Raw genomic sequence first — 23947 nt, 5'->3', positions numbered from 1 at the left:
ATTCTTGGTGAACAGACATGGCTCTATCACATCAAACTGCTAGTCATCCCATGGAAAATTTTACATTGGGGTGTCATCCTCTGGATTGATAGTCTTTAGAAGGGAAATCTGCTTGTCTTTCTTTAAGACTGAAGGGTCTCCACACAGTTGATGTTCTTGCATCAGTTTTCAAAGATATTCAAAAAGAGTTTGCCATCAGAGAAATAATTGTTAGAACAGATAATGATTCCAATTTTAAGAAAGCTTTCTTTGAAATTGGATGGCATGACGAAGACAATGAAGATAAAGATGAAGATGCAAGTGAATTAGATAGCACCATGGGCAGCAGAACGCCCAAAAGCTCTGCCCCAGACCCCGCCCCCATAATAGTATTAATTGTAATACCATTTTCCATTCATTTTCCATATATATATACACACACACACACACAATATAATCTTATTAATAAAATATAATGGTTAACCACAAAACTAAACTACACAAAGCACACTATATGCTTCTCAACATTCATTTCTACCAGAACACCTAGCCTTGGTTACACATGCAGAACCACAAACTAAAAGTACTAATATATACAAACCAAACCCTAAGATTCAAGACTCTGCATGCAGTACAACACCAGAGAAATAGAAACAAATTCATTTCTTCCTCAACAGTGCAAAATATAGACAGCAGATGTAAATTCTCAAAACTGACACATTTCAATCACTAAATTTAAAATAAAATAATTTCCTCTACCTTTGTTGTTTGGTGATTTTATCTTTCTAACCATCTTTTCCCAGTCTCTGGCTGCACTTCCTTCTGTCTGTGATCTTAACTGTGTATCCAGGGCCTTCTTATCCATTTTACGACCTTAGAATTGCATGGTTCTAACTGTACCGCAGTTAGAACCTTGTAATCCTATGCATAGACTAATTTCTGTACATAGAACCATGTAATTTCTTATGAAATGAAGGAACGGTTAAATTGCAATAAATCCTCGTGAGTGTTGTAACATCTATATGTCAGATAGAACCTGGAAGTCATCGGAGTTAAAAATGCTGAAAATTGTCATTTAGAACCCTGTAATTCTAAGGTCACGATTTGTTTTTTTCTCTTCTTCTTCACTTTCTGCCCTACATCCATCTTTCCTTAAGAAATATCAGGGAAATATACTGAGAAAAACCAAGGTCAGAAAAAGCTTGCTATATAATCAAAACAACTGACCCTAAGAGTATTCTGTCTGAAGAAGGTGATCAAAAAAAAACTTTTATAAAAGCTCAGAGATAGGGAACTCTGAAGGGAAGGCTGAAAAACCTCCCTGTGTAAAGAGTTCACCTTCCAGTCATTGCTACTATATATGTTTTTTGATCACGCTCATAGACTAGGATTTTTTCCATAAAATTTGAAGAACTTTTCACAATTTCAAAATATGATGGTAGTTTTCCTTTCTTCTTATGTCAATCATGCGAAATGTCACTGCATAAATAGATTAGAAAAGCGTTCACTTAGCTTGCAAGAACAAGGTTAAAGGGGTCCCAACGTGGCCCCGTTTCGTTGCCTGCCTCAGGAGACCAGACTAGTGCATGTTTCAAAAACAGTCCTGAGAGCTTGTTCAAAACGATCCTGGTAAGCTCATGACAAGCAATCACATCGCTGCTGGGTGGTTGAAAAAGTAACTTCTGAAGGTCCAATAAACTTCCAACCGCCTAGTCTATGAGCGTGATCAAAAAACGTAAATTGTTTTTTACTGATATACCTAAATCACTTGAGTTTACAAGTGTAGTAGATGAACAATCACAACTAGTGGAAAAACAAGATATTACTCTTAAAGACTTATGGTTAGGTATTTCTAGAGTTGAAGGGTTTCTCAGAGAATCAATGAAACAAACATCGGATTTCTCACACTCTGTGGTTCAAAAGTTTGAGAATGTGGATTCCAATTTAAATTGTTTGGAAAAAAGATTAGGTGTGATTGAAACTCAAACTAATACATTGCAAGCTGTTTCACTATCTGCGGTAAAAGATTCTACGTCACACTACATTTAAAAATGGAAATGTTAGAAAATATGCATCGGGGAAAGAATCTCCGCTTGGTTAATTTCCCAGTGACTCATTTGTTGTCACCGGAAATATTGTTGAGAAAATACTTTAAAGAAATACTGGGATTACCCAATGCGGATTGCTTTCCAATAAATAATTGTTATCATATTCCCCAGAAAAAAAAGAAAACTGTTCAGGAAGTGGACCATCTGGTAACAGATGAGGTTAATTTGACAGAGTTTCTGGAAGATTCTCAAGATGTTATCCAGACTCGGTCCACATTTATATTAATATGCATGAGTGAGACAGATAAAATGTTGTTAATGAAACTTTATTTTAAAAATAGACTGACCAAGTTTTGTGGAGATTTGGTCAGTATTTTTCCCGATGTCGCAAGAGCTACGCAGTTTAGGAGGAAAGAATTTTTGAAATTGAGAGCTAGAGTATTAGCACTTGAAGCATCTTTTTATTTAAAGTTTCCTTGTAAATGTTTCGTAAAGTTACAATCTAATCTAATCTAATCTAAACCTTAGGTTTATATACCGCATCATCTCTACATTCGTAAAGCTCGACACGGTTAACAAGAGTTAGGGTAGAAAGGAACTCCAGTGGAGGGAAGAGGCAAAATGAAGAGAAAATTTAGAGGACTAGAATAACCAGAGAGGAGACACCGAATTTGTTTTCTGGGACCCCATTCAATTGCAGCAGTTTTTATTAGCTCGTGAACAGAAGTGAGATCTTACTTTATTTTTTTTACCTTGCTTTCTTTATTCATTTGATGAGAAATTTGGTTGGATGTCAGAGTCCTAATTTAGTAGGGAATGATTTGGGTTCTTTAGAATTCAACCCATTTCTTTGTTTTCCTTAAAACTAAGTTAGTTAAAATACAAATATATCTCCCCATTTAGTGGGCTTGTAAAGGATTGTTTCTTTTGTAATGTTTGTTCAAATTTTGTATTGTAACCCTTTTTTTCTTTGATACCATTTGATATTATAAATGTATTAAACTTATAAATAAAGAAACCCCCCCCCAAAAAAAAACAACCCCTAATGCAGCTTGATAAAAGGGGGCCTTAAGTATTAAAATATACATGTAATTTTACTTTTACTTAAGTATTTTGACCTGGTACTTTGAACAACACTTGGCACGAGGCAGTTTACAATAAATGTAAACAAATACAGGCCCCCTTTTATGAAGCTGCTTTAGGCTTTTCTTTATCGCCAGCCAAGACAGTGTTAGCTCCGATGCTCATAGGAATTCTATGAACATTGGAGATTTTACTGCCACGGCCAGTGATAAAAAAGCCTAATGCAGCTTCATACAAGGTGGGGGGAGCAATAATCAAAACAGCTTTAAAGTTAAAAGTGTTCAAAAATAAAAGTCTTCAGATTCTTATGAAAAGATTGACATGAGCCCATATTTCTCACTTGAATAGGAAGAGCATTACAAGAGAATGATTTTTCCAGAATCTTCTTAAGTCAAATGGTTTTAAAAAGTGAAAAATTAGCATATGATTATCCTTTAACCGATTTCAAGGGAAATACACCAAAGAAGAAAATCAGTTGGAACCAACCCTTGGAAAATTTTAAATATAAAAGAAGCCAATTTAAAATCATTTACAAGGAACCAGTGAAGTTCAATCATCTTTTTAATTAAGTGCAACACCCAGTGCTGTAGCTAGAACATCAGGGGCCTATTGGCAAAAATTATGAGAGGGCCTCATATAATAGCACTCCTCTCTCTCTCCACCCTGCCCCACCCCCAGGTGTAGCATTTCTTCTCACTTCCTCCTATCTCTTCAACAGGCCTTCTCACTTCCTCCTACCTTGTCAAGAGGCCACAGGCAGTGGTTTCTACACCCTGCTGGCGTTGACCCAGAAATGTTTAGGAACCAAGGCACTTGTGATCTGGATTGGCCACTGTTGGAAACAGGATACTGGGCTTGATGGACCTTTGGTCTGTCACAGTATGGTAATGCTTATGCATCACTGTGAGCAATATCTTCCCATTTTTACCCAATATGCAATCCCATCTTAAAACAACAACAATAAAAATCCAACAAACAGAATGTCATGGATAAATTCTTCTACTAAACTAGTGTATCCCTGGTCTCCCGCCCTGTCCGCAGCTTGGCACAGGGCTCCAGCCAGCTCTTTGGGGGGGGGGGGGCTGACCGCTTGATACCAGGGCTCAGGGCAGGATTAATTCATTGAGGGCCCCTAGGCACAAGTACACTGGGCCCCCTGCCCCGCCCCACCCAACCATGCGCCCAGGCGGAAACAGGAATCTGCATCAGAGGGAAGCTTTGGGCAAGCGTTGCTTGCTTGTCTTACTTTCCGTCAATGGGGGGGTGGGGAGGGCTGCGTTGCCGATCGATGCTGAAGGGGCCCATCGCTGTTTGGAAAAAACAATGTTGATGCCCTTCTTCATCGGGCCCCCCTGACCATTTCGGGCCCTAGGCACGTGCCTACTTGGCCTATTGGTTAATCCTGCCCTGCCAGGGCTCAGAAAAAGATGAAACTGATGAAGAACACAGATGGTCGTTACAATCACTCATGGACTAACAGTTCACACTCAAGCTTGGGCGTAGGCCAGGGCCAGATAACTCCATTAGGCTGGAGATGTCCTGTCTATCAAATTAGATTGTTAGCTCTTCTGAGATGTCTATTGTATGCTAAATGTACAGCATTGCGTACGCCTTTCAGCACTATAGAAATGATAAATAGTAGTAGTAGGATAGGCAACTCTGCGGTTTCTCACTCCCTTCTGATGAAATGAAAGCTCAGTTCCAGGTATGAGTAAACCAAACTGGAACTTTATTTGAAGTTGATTAAGGAACAGTATTTAAACTATTTACAGGCATTCAGTGAAAGGCAAACACTTTGGTTCCATTGATAGATTTCCCCCTGTTACTTCCAGTTCACTTAAAAAGTTTACAGTCTTTTCAACAAGAATGGAAGACACTCTGGTTCCATCAATAGATTTTCCCCTGTCACTTCCAGTTTGAGAGACTCTGCTCTAACCTTATTCCCTTCCCCAAACGCTCCTCTTGCATCCAGGAACCCACAACGAGCATGCGCAATACTGATCCACGCCGACAGTTCACCGCTGCTGGTCTAGGACGGCTTCTGGGCTCTAGGTGGCCTGTGACGTAGCTGTGTTGGGTACGCATGCGCGGAGGAATTGTGTTCCCGTCCCTACCTCTTTGCTTTCCACGAGTTCAGCACTCACGATCACCGGGAAGCAAGGAGGGAGGGAGGCCTCCTCGTCGGCGGCAGCGCCGGGCAACAGTCTCGCATGCAACTTTTTTTTAAAAGCAACGGGGTTTACCGGGAAAATTCGTCTAGTGAGCAGTGCTGTAGCCAGGGGATTCCCAGAAAATGGCACAGGGCTGGATCTTTCCGTTCAGTGAAGATTAACGTTTACCGTAGACGGTGCTTTTGTTCCAGAGTGACCTTATGCTGCTGAGGAGAATGGGAGCGTTTAAACTCTTTGTCTTATGCGGCTTAGTGTTCGGCCTCGTTCAGGGACATGGTTTGTTCACCTGTGAACCGATCACGGTTCCCCGATGCATGGGTATGAGTTACAACATGACATTTTTCCCCAATTTGATGGGACATTATGAGCAAGATATTGCTGCTGTCGAGCTGGTGGTAAGTGTGTTCTAGCTGGTAAATATGCAACGAGATTTGCATCAGTTTTTATGCGGCGTTCCGACATACCCTGTCTACAGCTGTGTGGATATGTTTAATGGAGCATTGGAGAAAAAAATTCAGAAGCCTTTTTTCCACTGTTGATGAAAGTGTATGTGAAAACTGTTCCTTCTCTTTGGGTTTTTTTTTTGTTTGTTTGTTTGGTTGTTCTGGGGTGCAGTGATAGTGCGATCCAGCCGTGGCATATGGGTAGAGCAGGACGTGTAAGACGGTGGTGGGCATAGAAACCAACTTTTCAAAATGATTGAGGGTGTTAAACACAATAGAAATTACCCCTTCCTGGATACAGTTAGAGTTTACTCAATGTTAGGAGTGCTCAAACACCCTTTGTTTGGGGTGGGAGGGACAGCTTTTAAAAACATGGAAGCGGAGTTTGCAAATCCTAATCTTTAGAACTCTGTGTTTTCAGGTAGGTTTTATCATCCCATATTCCCAAATTATAACACTTGCAAGAAAATTGGATAGTAGTTGACTGGAGGTTCAATGCACAAAACTCTGGCAACCTGGTAGAAAACACTGGATTGGGAGCGATTTTCATTTGTTGGGCAATGCTCAACACAAATAGCATAAGAATTGCAATATTGCAGGGGTAGGGGAACTCCGGTCCTCAAGAGCCATATTCCAGTCGGGTTTTCAGGATTTCCCCAATGAATATGCATGAGATCTATTTGCATGCACTGGTTTCAATGCATATTCATTGGGGAAATCCTGAAAACCCGACTGGAATACGGCTCTCGAGGACCGGAGTTCCCTACCCCTGCAATATTGAGACACACTGAAGATTCCATCAAGCCCAGTGAGTGTCTAGCTGCCTTCCATTACAAACATGCAACGCTGGTCTGACTAACAATTATCTCCTCATATGCATTGCTCCTGAATCTCCTTGTCATCCTATCGCCCCCCCCCCAAACTCCCTCCATCCCTCACTATATATTTATACTTCTACAGTACATCTATGCTGTTCACATACACCCTTACAGCCTTCTGAATCACTTTTTACGCAGGTTGTTACAGCTTCACATTCTGGTGTGTCTGGAATCATAGGCTATTATTCATATACCCTGCTTTCTCTTTCTGTATCTGCATGCCTCATATTCCGCCTGTGTTGCTATGCCCATATTATCCCTCTCCTCAAGTTGCTTCATTGTCTCCCTATCCGTTTCCAAATACATTTCAAACTCCTTTTACTAACCTACAAGTGTATTGACTGTGAAACAACTCAGTATCTCTCCTCTTTTCCCACACTACCTCAAAGGCACTCTGCTCATTGGATAAGTCTCTGTTATCTGTACCCTTCTCCTCTACGCATAAAAGGGGGAATACTGCGAAAAAGATGTACGTGAGGCAGGCTTTTATTCGTTAATAGAACAAAGTATAATGGCGTACATCAGTAAATAATCCACATATGCTTTAAGTGAGTGGGGGACCCAACACAGACCATTTAATGCTAATTAGCTCCTTGTAATGCATTTATATAGGATTCTTGATAGCTGCTTCCACGATTGGTAAAAGCCATCAAGAACCCTTTCGTACATCAGAGGCCGAACATACATTCAAGCTAGACTGGCTACAAGTTATGCAACTTCCATGGTAAGCTTTTGAGCATCTGCCCCTCAGTTCCTCCTCCTGTTTGTTGTAGTCTTATTGTGATTCATTAACCCTGCCACTGAGGAAAATCTACAAATTTGGGCCAGGACTTGAGATCACAGATTTTCCTGTCTCTTTTTTTAATGCTGCTTTCCTAAAAATTGCCTGTAAGAAAATGCCTCTAAATTAGTAGATTAATAATAGTATGTCTACCCATATGCAAAGGGAAGACAGTCTTGTAGGGGGCAGTAAAATCTAATGGCTTGCCTCGTTCTGCCTGTTTACATGAGAATGTTCTTATGTTGCTCCTAGTTTATAACTGATGGCTTTTTTTTTTCATTGTTTTCAGCAATTGTCTTTTCTCAAGTTTGAACACTTTGACTGGGTTGGAGCCACCAAACTCTTTTAGAACAAATATCACTACCCTCTCCTTTTATGGTGTCAACTCATCCCCAAATTTCATTTCAGTCTGTTCATCTACTGATTGTTTCTTCATCACAGAAGATAATGACCCCAAGCTTTTCTTAACCTCTTTTAGGCTCCAATGCTCAAAAGCTTGCCCTGGAAGTAAGACTGGTTGTAACCAGTCTTACTTGCAAGGCAGCTCAGCCTCTGATGCTCAAAAGCGTTCTTGGTGGGGGGGTGTTTCTACCAGTCACGTAACGTTAGCATAGGAGCCAACTTTTCAAAATGATTGGAGGTGCTCAAAAGCTACGCCCCATACTTTGCCTAAGCTCCTCCTCTGACCTCTACCCCATAATAGTACTAATTGTCATTTTTTTCCATTTATTTTTCATATATACACACAATATAATCTTAATAACAGTACATAATGGTTAACCACAAAATTAAACTACACTGTATGCTTCTCAACATTTATTCCTACCAGAGCACCTGGCCTGTACACCATCTCTATTCCCTCTCTCTCGCCCCTTCCCCTCCATCCCAGTACACCATCTCTGTTCCTTCTCTCTCGCCCCTTCTCCTTCATCCCTGTACACCAGGGGTGCCCACACTTTTTGGGCTTGTGAGCTACTTTTAAAATGACCAAGTCAAAATGATCTACCAACAATAAAATTTAAAAAAAACCACAAAGCACACTGTACGCACAGAAAATGTTAATTATCATTCCTATTCCGGGGTTTTTCAAAGAGGTCAAAGCAGATGACTCTATGCACAGTCACCTCAGTAACAACCATACAAAAATAGAGAAATAAAAACATAGAAACATAGAAAGGTGACGGCAGAAAAGGGCTATAGCCCACCAAGTCTGCCCACTCTACTGACCTGCCCTATCAAGTCTGAGTGTCTTACTAGGCCTCTGTAGGGATCCCACGTAGATGTCCCATTTATTCTTAAAGTCAAGCACGCTGTTGGCCTTGGCCACCTGCTCCGGAAGCTTATTCCAGTGCCCCACCACTCTTTCCGTGAAGAAATACTTCCTAATGTCACCCCTAAATTTCCCTCCTCTGAGTTTGAGCGGATGCCCTTTTGTGGCCGAGGGTCCCCTGAGTAGGAAGATGTCATCTTCTACCTCGACACGACCCGTGATGTATTTAAACGTTTCAATCATGTCTCCCCTCTCCCTGCGTTCCTCCAGAGTGTAGAGCTGCAGTTTGTTCAGTCTCTCTTCATACGAGAGACCCTTGAGCCCCGAAATATTCCTAGTGGCCATCCGCTGAACCGACTCGACTCTAAGCACATCTTTGCGGTAATGTGGCCTCCAGAACTGCACACAGTACTCCAGGTGAGGTCTTACCATGGTTCTGTACAGTAGCAATATGACCTCAGGTTTCCTGCTTACGAAACTTCTATTGATACATCCCATCATTTGTCTTGCCTTGGATGATGCTTTTTCCACCTGATTTGCAACCTTCATGTCTGCACTGATGATCACTCCCAAGTCTCACTCAACTATCGTCCTAGCCAACGTTTCTCCATTTAAGTTGTAGGTTTTGCATGGATTCCTGCTACCGAGGTGCATGACCTTACATTTCTTGGCGTTGAAGCCCAGCTGCCATGTTGAGGACCAGTTCTCCAATGTAAGCAGGTCCTGCGTCATACAATCCTGCAAATTATTTTCCCTTACTATATTGCATATTTTGGCGTCATCGGCGAATAATGTTACTTTACCCTGAAGCCCTCATGTCAAGTCCCCTATGAATATGTTAAAAAGGAGTGGACCCAGGACTGAGCCCTGCGGGACTCCGCTGGTCACTTCCGATGTTTCAGAGAAGGTGCCGTTGACCACCACCCTTTGAAGTCTACCACTCAGCCAATCTTTGACCCAAGTAGTTAGCGTCTCACCTATCCCCATTGATTTCATCTTGCTTAAAAGCCTGCGGTGTGGGACACTGTCAAAAGCTTTACTAAAATCCAAGTACACTATGTCCAGAGACTCCCCGGTGTCCAGCTTCATTGTTACCCAATCAAAGAAGCCGATGAGATTAGATTGGCATGACCTATCCCTAGTGAATCCATGTTGATTGGGATGTTTTCACACTATCGATGTGAGACTCACTGGTCTGTAATTCACAGCCTCTGCTCTGCAACCCTTTTTGTGCAGAGGAACGACGTTAGCTGTTTTCCAGTCCAGTGGGACTCTCCCCGTCCTTGGGGAAAGATTGAAGAGCATGGCTAATGGCTCTGCCAGGACTCCGCACAGCTCTCTGAGCACTCTTGGGTGCACTTTGTCTGGTCCCATGGCTTTGTTCACCTTGAGTCTTGCCAGTTCGCTGTAAACGTCAGCCGGTGTGAACTCAAAGTTCTGAAATGGGTCTTCCACGCTTGAATTTGATACCAGCTGAGGTCCGTATACCCCCCTCCCTTTTTAATAAACCATGATAGCAGTTTTTAGCGCAGGGAGCTGCGCTGAATGCCCAGCGCTGCTCTCGACGCTCATAGGCTCCCTGCGCTAAAAACCTCTTGCAGTTTAGTAAAAGGAGATCTTAATGTAAAATATAGACAGCAGATATAAATTCAGACACATTTTGATCACTAAATTTAAAATAAAATCATTTTTCCTACCTTGTCTGGTGATTTCATGAGTCTCTGGTTGCACTTTCTTCTTCTGACTGTGCATCCAATCTTTCTTTCAGCCTGTATGCTTCCTCTCCTCCACACCTCATTCCCTCCCCCAACTTTTCCTTCCTCTCTCCCTGCCCTTTCTTTCTCTCTGCCTCCCTTTCTTTTTTTTCTGTTTCTCTTCTTTCCTTCTGTCTCTCTGCCTGCCCTTTTTCTTTCTTTCTTCCTGCCCTCCCCCAAGCCACTGCCACTGCCACTGCCATCGGGGACCAGTATCCAAACTGCCATCGGGGACCAGTAATAACAGGCTCAATAACAGTAATAACGGGGACCAGTACCCAAACTGCCATCGGGGACCAGTAATAACAGGCTCAATAACAGTAATAACGGGGACCAGTAATAACAGGCCACCAATAACAGGCCCGAAAGCCAATGCCCGCCCCAAGCTCTCCCTGCTTCGACCGGCCAGCATCGCAATCGACCTATTGGGGGAAATGCTGCCGGGTCCTGCCTTCGCCGAAACAGAAAGTAGGCAGGACCCGGCAGCAAGAAGAGGAAATGCTTCACTAACCTGTCTCCCACCTTAGCCCTTAGCGAACGCTTGCTTCAGGGCTCTTAACATGTGCGTGCTGGCTTCCCTTCTCCCCCCCCCCCCCCCCGGACATAACTTCTGGTTTTGGAGGGAAGAGAAGAGAAGCCGGCACGCACACCTTAGAGCCCGGAACATAAGTTCGCTACGGGCTGAAATCTCCAAGCTGGGGTTTTTTTTAACGTTCAGCAGCAGCGGCGGCAGCAGCAGATGATAGCTGGGCGGACCGCCCAGCTAAAAGGCCCTAGGGAGAACACAGAGGAAGGCTGATCGGCCCGGTAGATCAGGACGGCAACACGAGTCTAGCGATCGACTCACGTTGCCTTCCTGAGCTACTGGTCGATCGCGATCGACGTATTGGGCACCCCTGCTGTACACCATCTCTATTCCCTCTCTCTCGCCCCTTCCCCTCCATCCCAGTACACCATCTCTGTTCCTTCTCTATCGCCCCTTCCCCTCCATCCCTGTATACCATCTCTGTTCCCCCCTCTCTCCCTGTCCCCTCCATCCCTGTATACCATATCTGTTCCCTCTCTCCCTTTCTCCTCCGTCCCTGTACACCATCTCTGTTCCCTCTCTCCCTTTCCCCTCCGTCCCTGTACACCATCTCTGTTCCCTCTCTCCCTTTCCCCTCCGTCCCTGTACACCATCTCTGTTCCCTCTCTTCCTTGCCCCTCCGTCCCTGTACACCATCTCTGTTCCCTCTCTCTCTCCCTTTCCCCTCCGTCCCTGTACACCATCTCTGTTCCCTCTCTCTCTCTCCCTTTCCCCTCCATCCCTGTACACCATCTCTGTTCCCTCTCTTTCTCTCCCTTTCCCCTCCATCCCTGTACACCATCTCTGTTCCCTCTCTTTCTCTCCCTTTCATCCCTGTACACCATCTCTGTTCCCTCTCTCCCTTTCCCCTCCATCCCTGTACACCATCTCTGTTCCCTCTCTCCCTTTCCCCTCCATCCCTGTACACCATCTCTGTTCCCTCTCTTTCTCTCCCCCTTTCATCCCTGTACACCATCTCTATTCTCTCTCTTTCTCCCCCCCTTTCATCCCTGTACACCATCTCTGTTCCTTCTCTCTCTCTCTCCCTTTCATCCCTGTACACCATCTCTGTTCCCTCTCTCTCTCTCCCCCTTTCATCCCTGTACACCATCTCTGTTCCCTCTCTCTCCCTCTTTCATCCCTGTACACCATCTCTATTCCCTCTCTCTTTCCCTTTCCCCTCCATCCTTGTACACTATCTCTGTTCCTCTTCCCCTCCATCCCTGAGCACCATCTCTTCCCTCTCTATCCCTGTACACCATCTCTGTTCCTCTTCCCCTCCATCTCTGTGCACCATATCTTCCCTCTCTCTATCCCCTTCCCTTCCATCACTGTACACCATCTCCTCCCTCTCCTCCTCTTGTGGTCTGACATCTTTCTCCTCTCTTTCCCACAGCTTGGCATCTCTCTCCTCCTCCCACCCACCCACATCTGTGTTTCCCTCTGCTATCATCCCTTCTCACCATCACGCCTGTGCTAACTTAAAACAGCTACAGGGGGCTCCGTGGTCCGGTCATCTCTTCCCCTTCTGTTTCTATCCCTCCCTTCCCCTCACCTTTCCGGTCTCTTTTCATTCTTTTTGTTAGGAGTGGCCCCCATCATGGTAGTCATTCTTGCAAGCTGCCCCAAACCTTTCCATCTATCACAATCCACCCAGGTGGAAATAGGAAGTTACAGCAGAGGAAAAGTTTCGGGGCAGCACCGGCAGCTTGTGAGAATAGTTGCTGTGCCGGAGCCCCTCCAAACAAGAAGATTAAAAGGAGACTTCTAAGGAAGGAGAGGGTCAAGAAGGGGAAGAGATGCCTGGACTGCACACCGGCCTGGTCACTTGAGATCCCAAATATATTGGGGATGCTCAGGCACCCACAGAGCTGGCACATATGCGTGGGAGCAGCCACTGACAAAGTTATACAAATACAGTTAGTTTTTATTTGATATACCGCCATTTTTAACAAAAAGTCAAAGTGGTGTACAATAAATAAAATCTGGGCAATATTTAAAATAAAAATATCATAAGGGGAATGTACACAAACAAATTAACCAACTGGATAAGAAGGGCAGGAAAGAACATCAAGAAGGGAGATAAATCATTCTTCAGGTATATCAGTGACAGAAGTAAAAACTCAGGGGGAATAGTACGTCTAAGGAAACCAGACGGATACTATGTGGAAAAGGACTCAGAAAAAGCTCAACTGTTAATTGAATACTTCTGCTCTGTCTTCACCCGAGAAGCACCGGGGCATGGACCTCAGCTACAGACAAGGGCTGACTCAGTAGACCCATTTAGCAATTTCAAATTCACGCCCAACAGTGTCTACGTGGAGCTGTCAAAGCTCAAGGTTTACAAGGCAATGGGACCGGACAACCTGCACCCCAGGGTGGTCAGGGAGTTAAGTGATGTCTTGGCGGAGCCGCTGTCAGCGCTCTTCAACCTCTCCCTTAGTTCAGGTAGCGTCCCGTTGGACTGGAAGAAGGCTAACGTCATTCCACTCCACAAGAAAGGCTCCAAGACAGAAGCAGAAAACTACAGACCAGTGAGTCTCACATCAATAGTGAGCAAACTAATGGAAACTCTTATCAAACACCAATTAGATACGATCCTGAATGAAGAGAACCTACGGGATCCCCGTCAACATGGATTTACTAAGGGGAGATCCTGCCAATCCAACCTGATCAGCTTCTTTGACTGGGTGACGGGGAAGTTAGATGTTGGAGAGTCCCTGGACATCGTATACCTGGACTTTAGCAAGGCATTCGATAGCGTACCTCATCGCAGGTTGCTAAGCAAGATGAGTTCCATAGGATTGGGTGACACATTGACGAAGTGGGTTGGGAACTGGCTTGGAGGTAGGGTTCAAAGGGTGATGGTGAACGGCACCCCCTCTGCAATGGCGGAGGTGATCAGCGGGGTGCCCCAGGGCTCTGTCTTAGGCCCGATACTATTCAATATCTTTATAAGGGACTTGGCAGAAGGGCTCCGAGGTAAGATAACATTATTTGCCGATGACGCCAAACTAAGCAATGTAGTGGGCAAAAGTACAATAGAAAAAAATTCAATGCTCGACAATATGATGCACGATCTACTCTTACTGGAGACCTGGTCTAAGACATGGCAGCTCAGCTTCAATGCCAAAAAATGCAAAGTTATGCACCTGGGTACCCAAAATCCATGCAGGACTTATACCCTTAATGGCGAGATCCTAACAAGAACGGTAGCAGAACGGGACTTAGGGGTGATCGTCAGTGAGGACATGAAGGCTGCCAATCAAGTCGAGCAAGCTTCTTCCAAGGCAAGACAAATCATAGGTTGCATACGCAGGGGTTTTGTCAGCCGTAAGCCTGAAGTCATTATGCCTCTGTATAGATCCATGGTGAGACCCCACCTGGAATACTGTGTGCAATTCTGGAGGCCGCATTACCGTAAGGATGTGCTGAGGCTGGAGTCGGTCCAGAGAATGGCCACCCAGATGGTCTCCGGACTGAAGGATCTCCCATACGAAGAATGGTTAGATAAATTACAGCTATACTCGCTCGAGGAGCGCAGAGAGAGGGGAGACATGATCGAGGCGTTCAAGTATCTCACGGGCCGCATCGATGCAGAGGAGGATATCTTCTTTTTCAAAGGTCCCACGGCAACAAGAGGACATCCGTGGAAAATCAGAGGCGGGAAACTGCGTGGTGACACCAGGAAATTATTTTTCACCGAAAGGGTGGTTGATCACTGGAATAGTCTTCCACTTCAGGTGATTGAGGCCAGCAGCGTGCCTGATTTTAAGGCCAAATGGGATCGACACGTGGGATCTATTCGCAAAGTAAAGGCAGGGGAGGGTCATTAGGGTGGGCAGACTGGATGGGCCGTGGCCCTTATCTGCCGTCAATTTCTATGTTTCTAATATCTTAAGGGAAAAATAGGAACAAGAGGGTAGGATACAGAAAGAAAAAGAAAAGTAAAGATAAGTGTAAGATAGTGACTACATGATCAGAAGTAATATGAAAAAGTTACAAGGAAATTAACTACCTAGTCAGAATTATGAGAAAATATTGCAGACTTGTGACTCCTTAGTCACAAGTCATGGCAAAAGTTGCGAAGTGGCAAACTATTAGGAACTGGGTTCAAATACTATTTTGAAATAATAAGCCTTCAATGTGAGACTTAAACGACTTCAGAGATTTTTCTGTTCGCAGATATAACGGGAGGGAGTTCCAGAGAGTTGGAGCCATTACAGAGAAACTAGAGTCTCTCTAAATATCCAAAACCAGCTGCCTAAAGGATGGAATAGACAATAAGGATTGATTTGAGGAATGCAGCTCTCTCCTGGGTAAATAGGGAATCAAATGAGAAAATAAGACTAGAGGAAGACCAGAGTCCAGAATCTGAAAAGTGAGAAGGCTATATTTGAAAGGTATCTTGAAAGAGATCAGAAGCATGTGCTCAAGTCTGAGAAGTGGAGGGATATGGTCGAATTTTGAGTGATTATAAAGAAGCCTGAGCGTAGTATTTTGTACTAGCTGGAGTCGACACAGTTGTTAATGCTGAAGTCCAATAAGTAATGAGTTGCAATAATCCAATTTAGAAATGACTAGTGAATGCACATGGATTCATAAAGAATTGAGGTTTAATAGTGACCTAACCAAGCAAAGCTGACGAAGCTTTAGAAAAGAAGATGGCAGTACTTGAGAAAGTCCAGAGAAGAGCAACTAAACTAATAAAGGGCATGGAGGACCTCTCATATGCTGACAGACTGAAAAAGTTGGGGCATTTCTCCCTGGAAAAGCGGAGACTTAGAGGAGACATGATAGAAACCTTCAAGATCATGAAGGGTATAGAAAAAATAGACAGGGACAGACTTTTCAAATTAAGGGGAACCACAAGTACAAGGGGGCACTCAGAGAAATTGAAAGGGGAGAGGTTTAGATCAAACGCCAGGAAGTTCTTCTTCACACAGAGGGTGGTGGATACATGGAATGCGCTGCCGAAGGATGTAGTAAGCAGGAACACGCTACAGGGCTTCAAAGAAGCTTTGGATAGGTACTTGGAGGACAAAGGGATAGAAGGGTACAGAAAAGAATAGAGGTAGAGGTAAGTTATAAAATTAGTCAGGGAGTACTGTTTCAGGCAATAGGCCTGATGGGCTGCCGCGGGTGCGGACCGCTGGGCAAGATGGACCTATGGTCTGCCTCAGCGGAGGCAACTCTTATGTTCTTATGTACATCGGAGATGTGCAAGTGAAACGACAAGGTGGAATCCATGGTGACACCTAGGATTTTAATCGATGCTGAATATGATAAAGGATTACCTTTCAAACTAAAAATATGACCTGGCAGGCTCAGCGTGCGCTTAATTGGAGAAAAGATCATGGTAGAAGTTTTACAAGAATTGATTTTTAATATCTTCATGGTTAGCCAGTCAAAATCCTCATCCTGGTTTGTAGATATCAAAGAATAGTCATTGGGATTGTTAGAATTGAGAGGATGCAATATCTGTATATCAACAGCATAAATGAAAAAGGTGAAGCCCAGAGCCTGTAACAAAAGTGTTAGGGGCACAAGAAAGATATTAAAGAAAATAGGTCCAAGAACAGAACCCTGTGGAACACCAGATAAAAGTGATTGAGAACTGGAAAGACTACCAGAATGAGAAACAGAATAGGTCCGATCTGTCAGATAAGAACTAAACCATTGGCAAGCTGTGCCAGTGATGTTGAGATCCTTCAATCGATTTAACAGTATTGTATGGCCAACCAGATCAAATGCTGCCGACATGTCTAAAGAAAAGAGGACAATTTCTCGGTTAACATCTAGAATTAATCGCACATAATTCGTTAGTCCAAGAAGAGAGTGTTCCATGGAATGGTGTCGGCGGAAGCCGGTTTGGCATGGATGAAGAGCATGAATTTACTCAAGATAATCAGACAATTGCACAGCTACTACTTTCTCTAAGATTTTGGAAAGAAAAGGTAAGTTAGAAATCAGCCTATAATTATTAACATCAGTTGGATCAGACTTCAAAGATTTCAGAATTGGAGTCACCATTGCATGCTTCCAAGTTACAGGAAATGTACCAGAATCAAGACTATTAGAGACAGTAGCATGCAAGGGATGCAGTAGACAAGCCAAAAACCTTTTAACAAGGAAAATGGAAATGAATGCATTACAGGGAGCTCTTCAAGAATCTTCTTTCCCTAAACATCAGTAAATCAAAGGCCATGATATTTTCATCAAAAGAAAATAAACCTCTTTTATCCCCAAGCTGCATTTCATTTGCTTCTATACAACTGGTATCCACGATTAAACTCTTAGGGGTAATTCTGGACAATAAATTTTCCTTTAATGTACAAATTAGCTCAGTAGTGCAGAAATGTTTCTTTAAACTAAAGATGATTCGGTCTCCCCCTTCCCCTCCCCCAATTGCCCTTCAGACTCTCTACTGTTCCCAGGGCCTTTTCCAAGGTCATTGTGGTGCCTTCCTTTGTTTGGGAAGGGGGGAGGGTGCGTTCATATGTGGATGACTGGCTAATACTATCTTCCTTGGAGAGTACAGGTCTCCCTCCATATTTGTGGTTTTGGGATTCATGAATTTGGTTATTCGTAAGCCTGCAAACAAGCAGCCCCCCTCCCGCCTCCATAAAGCTATGGGATTGGAAGGATATTGAGGGAACTCAGAGTAATTCTGGTGGCTCCGTTTAAAGATTTGTTCAATAAATCCCTGGAGAATAGGAGTAGATCCATGGGATTGGCGAAGCGCTAATGTGGTTCCTCTCCACAAAAGTGGTTGCAGAGATGAAGCTGAGAACTACAGGCTGGTAAGCCTTACTTCGGTTATGAAAAATATAATGGAAACATTGCTGAAGGAGAAGATAGTAAAATTCCTACATTAAATGAGTTACAAGATCCAAGACAACATGGCTTTACTAGAGGTAAATCATTCCGGACAAATCTGATTAAATGCTTTGACTGGATGACCATACAAATAGATCAACAAAGTGCCCTTGATATAATTTACTTAGATTTCAGCAAAGCCTTTGACACAGTTCCTCATAGGAGGTTCTTGAACAAACTTGACCAGCTGATGTTTGGACCCAAAGTGGTGAGCTGGATTAGAAACTGGTTGATGGACAGACATCAGAGGGTGGTGATTAATGGAATATGCTAAGAGGAAAAAAAGGTGAGTAGTGGAGTTCCTCAAGGATCGGTGCTTGGACCGATTCTGTTCAATATGTTTGTGAGCGATATTACTGAAGGATTAGAAGGAAAGGTTTGGTTTTTTGCAGACGATACCAAGATTAGTAACAGTGGACACCCCAGAGGGAGTGGAAAACATGAAAAAGGATTTACAAAAGTTGGAAGAATGGTTTGATGTCTGGCAACTAAAATTCAATGCAAAGAAGTGCAGAGTGATGCATATGGGGGCAGAAATACGAGGGAGATGTATGTGCTGGGAGGCAAGAGGCTGATATGCACAGATGGGGAGAGGGACCTTGGGATGATAGTGTCTGAGGATCTGAAGGCGACAAAGCAGTGTGATAAGACAGTGGTTGTAGCCTGGAGGATTTTAGACTGTATAGAGAAATACATAACCAGCAGAAAAAAGGAGGTGTTTATGCCCCTATACAGGTCATTGGTGAGGCCCCACTTGGAGTATTGTGTTCAGTTTTGGAGGTCATACTTGGCCAAAGATATAAAAAGACTTGAAGTGGTCCAGAGGAAAGCAATACAAAATGGTAGGAGGTTTGCGCCAAAAGAAGTACAAAAAGAGACTAGAAGATCTCAACATGTATTCTCTGAAGGAGAGGAGGGGCAGGGGTGATATGATACAGATATTTAACTATTTGAAAGGTATTAATATAGAACCAAATCTTTTCCAGGGAAGGGAAATTGGTAAAACTAGAGGACATACCTTGAGGTTGAGGGGTGGTAGACTTAAGAGTAATGCTAGGAAATTCTTCTTCATGGAGAGGTTGGTGGATGTCTGGAATGCCCTCCCAAAGAAGGTGGTAGAGAGGAAAACTGTGATGGAATTAAAAAGTGTGGGATGAACACAGAGGATCGCGAATTAGAATATAAATGAGCAAACTTTCACAGTCTGAATCCAGCAAAGGAGATGGTTTGGATAGCCCAGAGTGAGCTTCAATGATAACTCCAGTAGTTGGAACCAAAGGTCAGTACCAGGTAGACTTCTAAGGTCTATGACCCAGAAATAAACAAAGAAAAACAAGACATTTTAATTTAATCATGAAAATATAATGCATGGGATTACAGGGCAGACTGCATGGACCATTCAGGTCTTTAACTGCTGTCATTTACTGTTACCATGTCACAGCTTACCTTTGAAGCCTTGGTGGTGTAGCAGTGAAGTGGGGCAGGAATGATTTTCCTACGCTACTCCCCATACAGATCCGCAATCAGAAATGACTGCCAGAAATTACTATGGTCTCGCAAGACTGCTGTGGGAACTTAAGGCAGCCATTTTTATTCTAGCGGATCTGCACAGGGCTGAAGTGTAGGAAGATCACTCCTGCCTCACTTCACCGCTAGACCACCAGGGCCTTTAAAGGTAAACTGTGGAGGGGTCTGGGAGGAGGGGAGGGGGCCTTAAAGTTATTCATGATTCTTTAATATTCACGAGAGAGTTGTGCCCCTAACCCCCGCAAATTTGAAGGGAGATGTGTACTTGAGTGATTGCAGTCCTTGGACTTGAGTCATCAACCTTCCCAAGAGTCATTTGATTCTTTCCTAGAAACTCAACTATCTAGGAGTTCATTTCTACATCTTGCAGGGGAAGTTGTATTTCGGAACTCATGTGGAAGAAGTTGCAGGGGCAAATTAATTGCTTGTTACAGTCTTGTGCTTCAAGGTCCTGGTTTCCATGACAGCCACCCTGGAAGTGATTCTTTGGGCAAGCCTATTCTCCACATGTTTGTGCTTACTGCATCTTAGTAAAACCGCCCCTAAGTTAGGATAATAAAATACTTACCAACAAGAAAGGACTTAACATAATAGGAAACCCAGAATCGTATCAACCATCAAATTATACTGCCTTTTTACCTCTTGATCACCCCTTCTAGCTCTCCTTATTTTTTATCCCCTGCCCTTGAGACAATCATTTGAATGCCTTTATAATATGAGCAAAGGGTGACTAACTTGTGGAAGAAAGTTCTGGCCTTCAAAAGAAGTTAAAAATGTATTGTTAATCTTTTTTGTTATTGGTCTCTCAGACTATCTTTTTTTCCCTTCCTATCCCTGCTGTCACTACTCTTAAACAGTATGTAATCAGTTACTGTGCGCTCATGAAACAAAATTGTATAACTTCATCTTTTAACAACTAACTTGCTGATCTCTTTTGTTCAGTTTCCAGTAAGGTTAGTTACCTCTTGCAGAGTAATCCCACATTGTTTGCACATTCCTCTCTCTGCTTTGACACACAACTTCACTCCCCCTTTTTTCAAGATTCTGAATGTGAACAAAGACAAACACTGTTTAACCACATTGAACTGTGCTGAATTCTTTTAGGTGATATTGTGAAATATGGATTTCTGTTTTAATCAGAGTAACTGCACACTGAGCAAACTAATCTCCTGAGGGGTGTATTTCTTTTTCACTCACACAGGAATGTAGACTGTTCACTTTCCCTGAGACACACTGAGCCAAGTAAATCATTTCTAGTGCAATAGGCATATCATTCTGGAACACTTGGGTTGTGTATCCCTGGTCGCGAGATCCTGTGTAGAGTGTCTTATTATTTTTCTGCTCCTCCTCCCATCCCTCTGGGCTGTCCTGTACTACCTCCCTACAAGTGAGATGGTAGGAATCAGTCTATTCTGCTCGTGTTTATTTAAAAGTTATTTCATTTTTTAAATCCAGTTGTGAAGCTTTTTGATGCTTCAGAAGCTCCCAAATTAGGGGCATCTCTAGTTGCAGAGAACACAGATTCTGAGGGCAGTAGTCTTTAACTAAGGGGCAGCCTGCTTGGCCGGCCTACGTTCAAGTTTATTAGGTTTTTATATACTGCCTATCAAGGTTATCTAAGAGGTTGGGAATAATTGTAGATCGTAGTTTAACTTTTAAGAAGCATACGGATGGATTCATTAATTTAAAAAAGCTATGCAATTTTGTGGAAATTGAGGACCATTAAGAAGTATTTTGATCTAGGGTCCTTTCGGGTGCTGGTCCAGTCTACTAATTCTACTAAGGCTTCGATTAGTTCAGAATGCAGCAGTTCTTTTAATCTTTGATCTTAAGAAATGTGATCATGTTAGTCCTTTTTATGCTAGACTGCATTGGCTGCCTTTTGAGGCCAGAGCATTTTTAAAGTTTGGGTGTATCTGTTATAAGGCTCTTTTTGGTTTATTACCTTCCTATTTGGTATCTTACCTGAAACTGTTTAATTCATTAAAATGTACCAGAAATTCCGGTATGTTCCTCTTCCCTACCCCAAGGGCCTGTCGCTATAAGACTTTTTTGGACAGGACATTGGAATATCAGGCGGGGAAGTTGAACTCCTGGATGAGTCCGCTGATTGTTCAAGCCTATTCTTATCTTACATTTAGGAAATTATTGAAAACTCACCTATTTGATAAACAAGAATGTTGATATTTAAGAAGGTATTTTTTATTAGGCTCTGTACTTTAAATGTACTTTTTATCTGATGCTATATTTAATGGATGTAGTAGTTATAATATTTGTGTTTTTTGAAATTGTATTTTTTAACTGAAATGTTTGTTCTTCTGTTGTGAACTGCCTAGAACTGCTGGTGGGGTGGTATACAAGAAAATAAAATAATTATTATTATCAGGTACTCAAGCATTTTCCCTATCTGTCCTGGTGGGCTCACAATCTTTCTAATGCACCTGGGGCTATGGAGGACTGAGTGACTTGTCCAGGGTCCTAAGGAGCAGCGTGGGGTTTGAACCCACAACCCACAACTCCAGTTTTTGTCCACAGAGAGCTTGAGCACATGCTGAGTGGTCCCATGGCAGTTTTTTCACCAGGATCAGGTGCTGACTGTGTTTCCTCCCCTAGACATCACACACATGTTCTGGGGGGAGAGGGTGGGGGTCAGTGTTAAGCAAGGCCATCACTTCCGTTAGGTGGACAAGGCATCAGGTTAGGGTGGCAACATTTCAGGAATAGGGAGGCACAGCTGGAGAGCACCATCTCATTTTCCCTTCCCTATCCGTATCCCATGTCAGCATCTCTTCCCTCTCCTCTTGTTGCTACTACTACTATTTTTCATTTCTATAGCGCTGAAAGGCGTACACAGACATTAAACATTCAATAGATGGCCCCTGCTCAGAAGAGCTTACAATCTAATTTCGACAGTCAGGACATCTTGGGGTTGGGGAGTTTCTAACAGAAGGAATGATATGATGGGCACAAGCATGGGGGGGGGGGTGAGGTGCTGGCACCCACACCAAGATGGCTTCCGGGGCAGTCTGCTCCCCCTTACTATGCCACTGCTCACAGTGCATGCTTTGAAATCATTTAATGCATGCCCTAAAGTGTGTCCTTTGCCTATGCAGTAATGGATAATGGGCAGGTTTTGCATCCAGCCAGGAAAATGTGGTTTTCTTGTTATTCTGGCTGAAAGCAGTCTACTCCTTAGATGTGCATGGTGTAAGTACCTGGATTAAGCATCCTTGGAGATGGAGCTCAATGGATTTTTGTTCTAACCCAGCATATGATAATTTGCCAGTAACTTAGTCATGAAGTTGGTTTATCTATAAGGGAAATTTTGCCCTACAAAATGTAAAGTGAAGGCTTCAAGAGAGGACATTCGGTTTTGAAATGTTAAGTGCTGTATTGTTCTCTGCTTAGTAATTCTGTGCTAGCTGAAAGAGAGGAGACTTTGTGGAGGGTTAGGATAAAAGGAAAGAATGTGGTATATCGTTTTCGGCAGTACATCAAAGGTTTTTAATATGTACTATTGGCCAAGTTACACTGCTTTGATTTTCTTTTTCTTAGACTATTTATTGAATTCATTGCACTGCATAATCATGAAAACATAAGCCTCAAAATAGCAAAACAAAAACTAGAACTTTGTTTGTTCAAGCTTTTTTAAGCTAATATTCTGCTTCTTGAATTAATACTTTACTTTCTGAATATCATCTTTTTGTGCTGCTTAATTGAAGCAATGTAGTAAAGAGCAGTTGAGATGCAATTTATAGGTTGAGATGGTATAATCTTATGATTTTTGCTGATGTATAAGATCTTTATGTTGTGCAAATCCTGAAATATGTATGTAATACTGTGAGCCGCAGATTTAAAATGTTTTAAATAAATAAAATAAATAAATTAGAAAATAAAATTGTCCAAGTTTATTTAAAATTTTCTGTTCCGAAAACTAATTGTAAGTCGAAACAAGCTGAAAGAAAGGGATCACAGTTAGAGTTGCTAATAGACAAAACTGTTAGCACACAGTAAATCCACTTTCGGGATTGTTGAAGTATAACATTTAAAGTTCATCTATATTAAGCAAATGGGAATCTATACACATCAGACTTCAGAAAGTTAATACAACGTTTTCTGGGACATAATTATGCTAGAAATCAGTATTGGGCAGATGTGCCTTATGAATAGGTAGGTGCCACAGAACACACAAGTTGAAGGAAACATGAAGAGACTTGTTGGTAACATCTGACTTCATGTGAGGCATATTGATGCAAAACTGAACATCTTCCTCTGCTGGAAAGCCCAGAAAATGCCGGATTGGCACCTTGTTTTCCTTTTATGCTTAGATTTTTTTATACCACATTCAAATAACATAACAAATCTTTATATATATACCGCGAACGCCTTTCGGTTTGAGGTGGTTTACAAGAAAAATGGCTGAGGAGAATCAGTGAGCTACAGCAATGGAGAGAGGACTGAAAAAGGTATAGATTGCATTGAGGGAGGTTAAGCAGGGTTTTATAAGGAGGGAGATAAACAAATAGGTAAGGATGTTCATAGTCTTAGAGCAACAATGTGGAATAGAGA

At 42.8% G+C, this 23947-nt stretch overlaps 1 protein-coding gene across 2 annotated transcripts in view; it reads left to right on the top strand.

The window, feature by feature from the left end:
- The first annotated feature begins 5201 nt into the window (after positions 1–5201).
- The window catches only part of FZD6 (frizzled class receptor 6), an 81320-nt gene continuing 62574 nt past the window's right edge, over positions 5202–23947 (top strand). Inside the window, exon 1 of one of the 2 annotated variants that reach the window (XM_033933931.1) lies at positions 5202–5676. In XM_033933931.1, the coding sequence (XP_033789822.1) occupies positions 5482–5676 (195 nt within the window). In that variant the 5' untranslated portion in view covers positions 5202–5481. Of the gene's footprint in view, positions 5677–20667; positions 20774–23947 lie in introns of those variants that run through there. The other variant, XM_033933933.1, reaches the window with a different exon arrangement.

Source organism: Geotrypetes seraphini, chromosome 2 (genome assembly GCF_902459505.1).
Source record: "Geotrypetes seraphini chromosome 2, aGeoSer1.1, whole genome shotgun sequence".
Lineage (NCBI taxonomy): Eukaryota > Metazoa > Chordata > Amphibia > Gymnophiona > Dermophiidae > Geotrypetes > Geotrypetes seraphini.
This window is presented reverse-complemented; position numbering and strand designations above follow the sequence as displayed.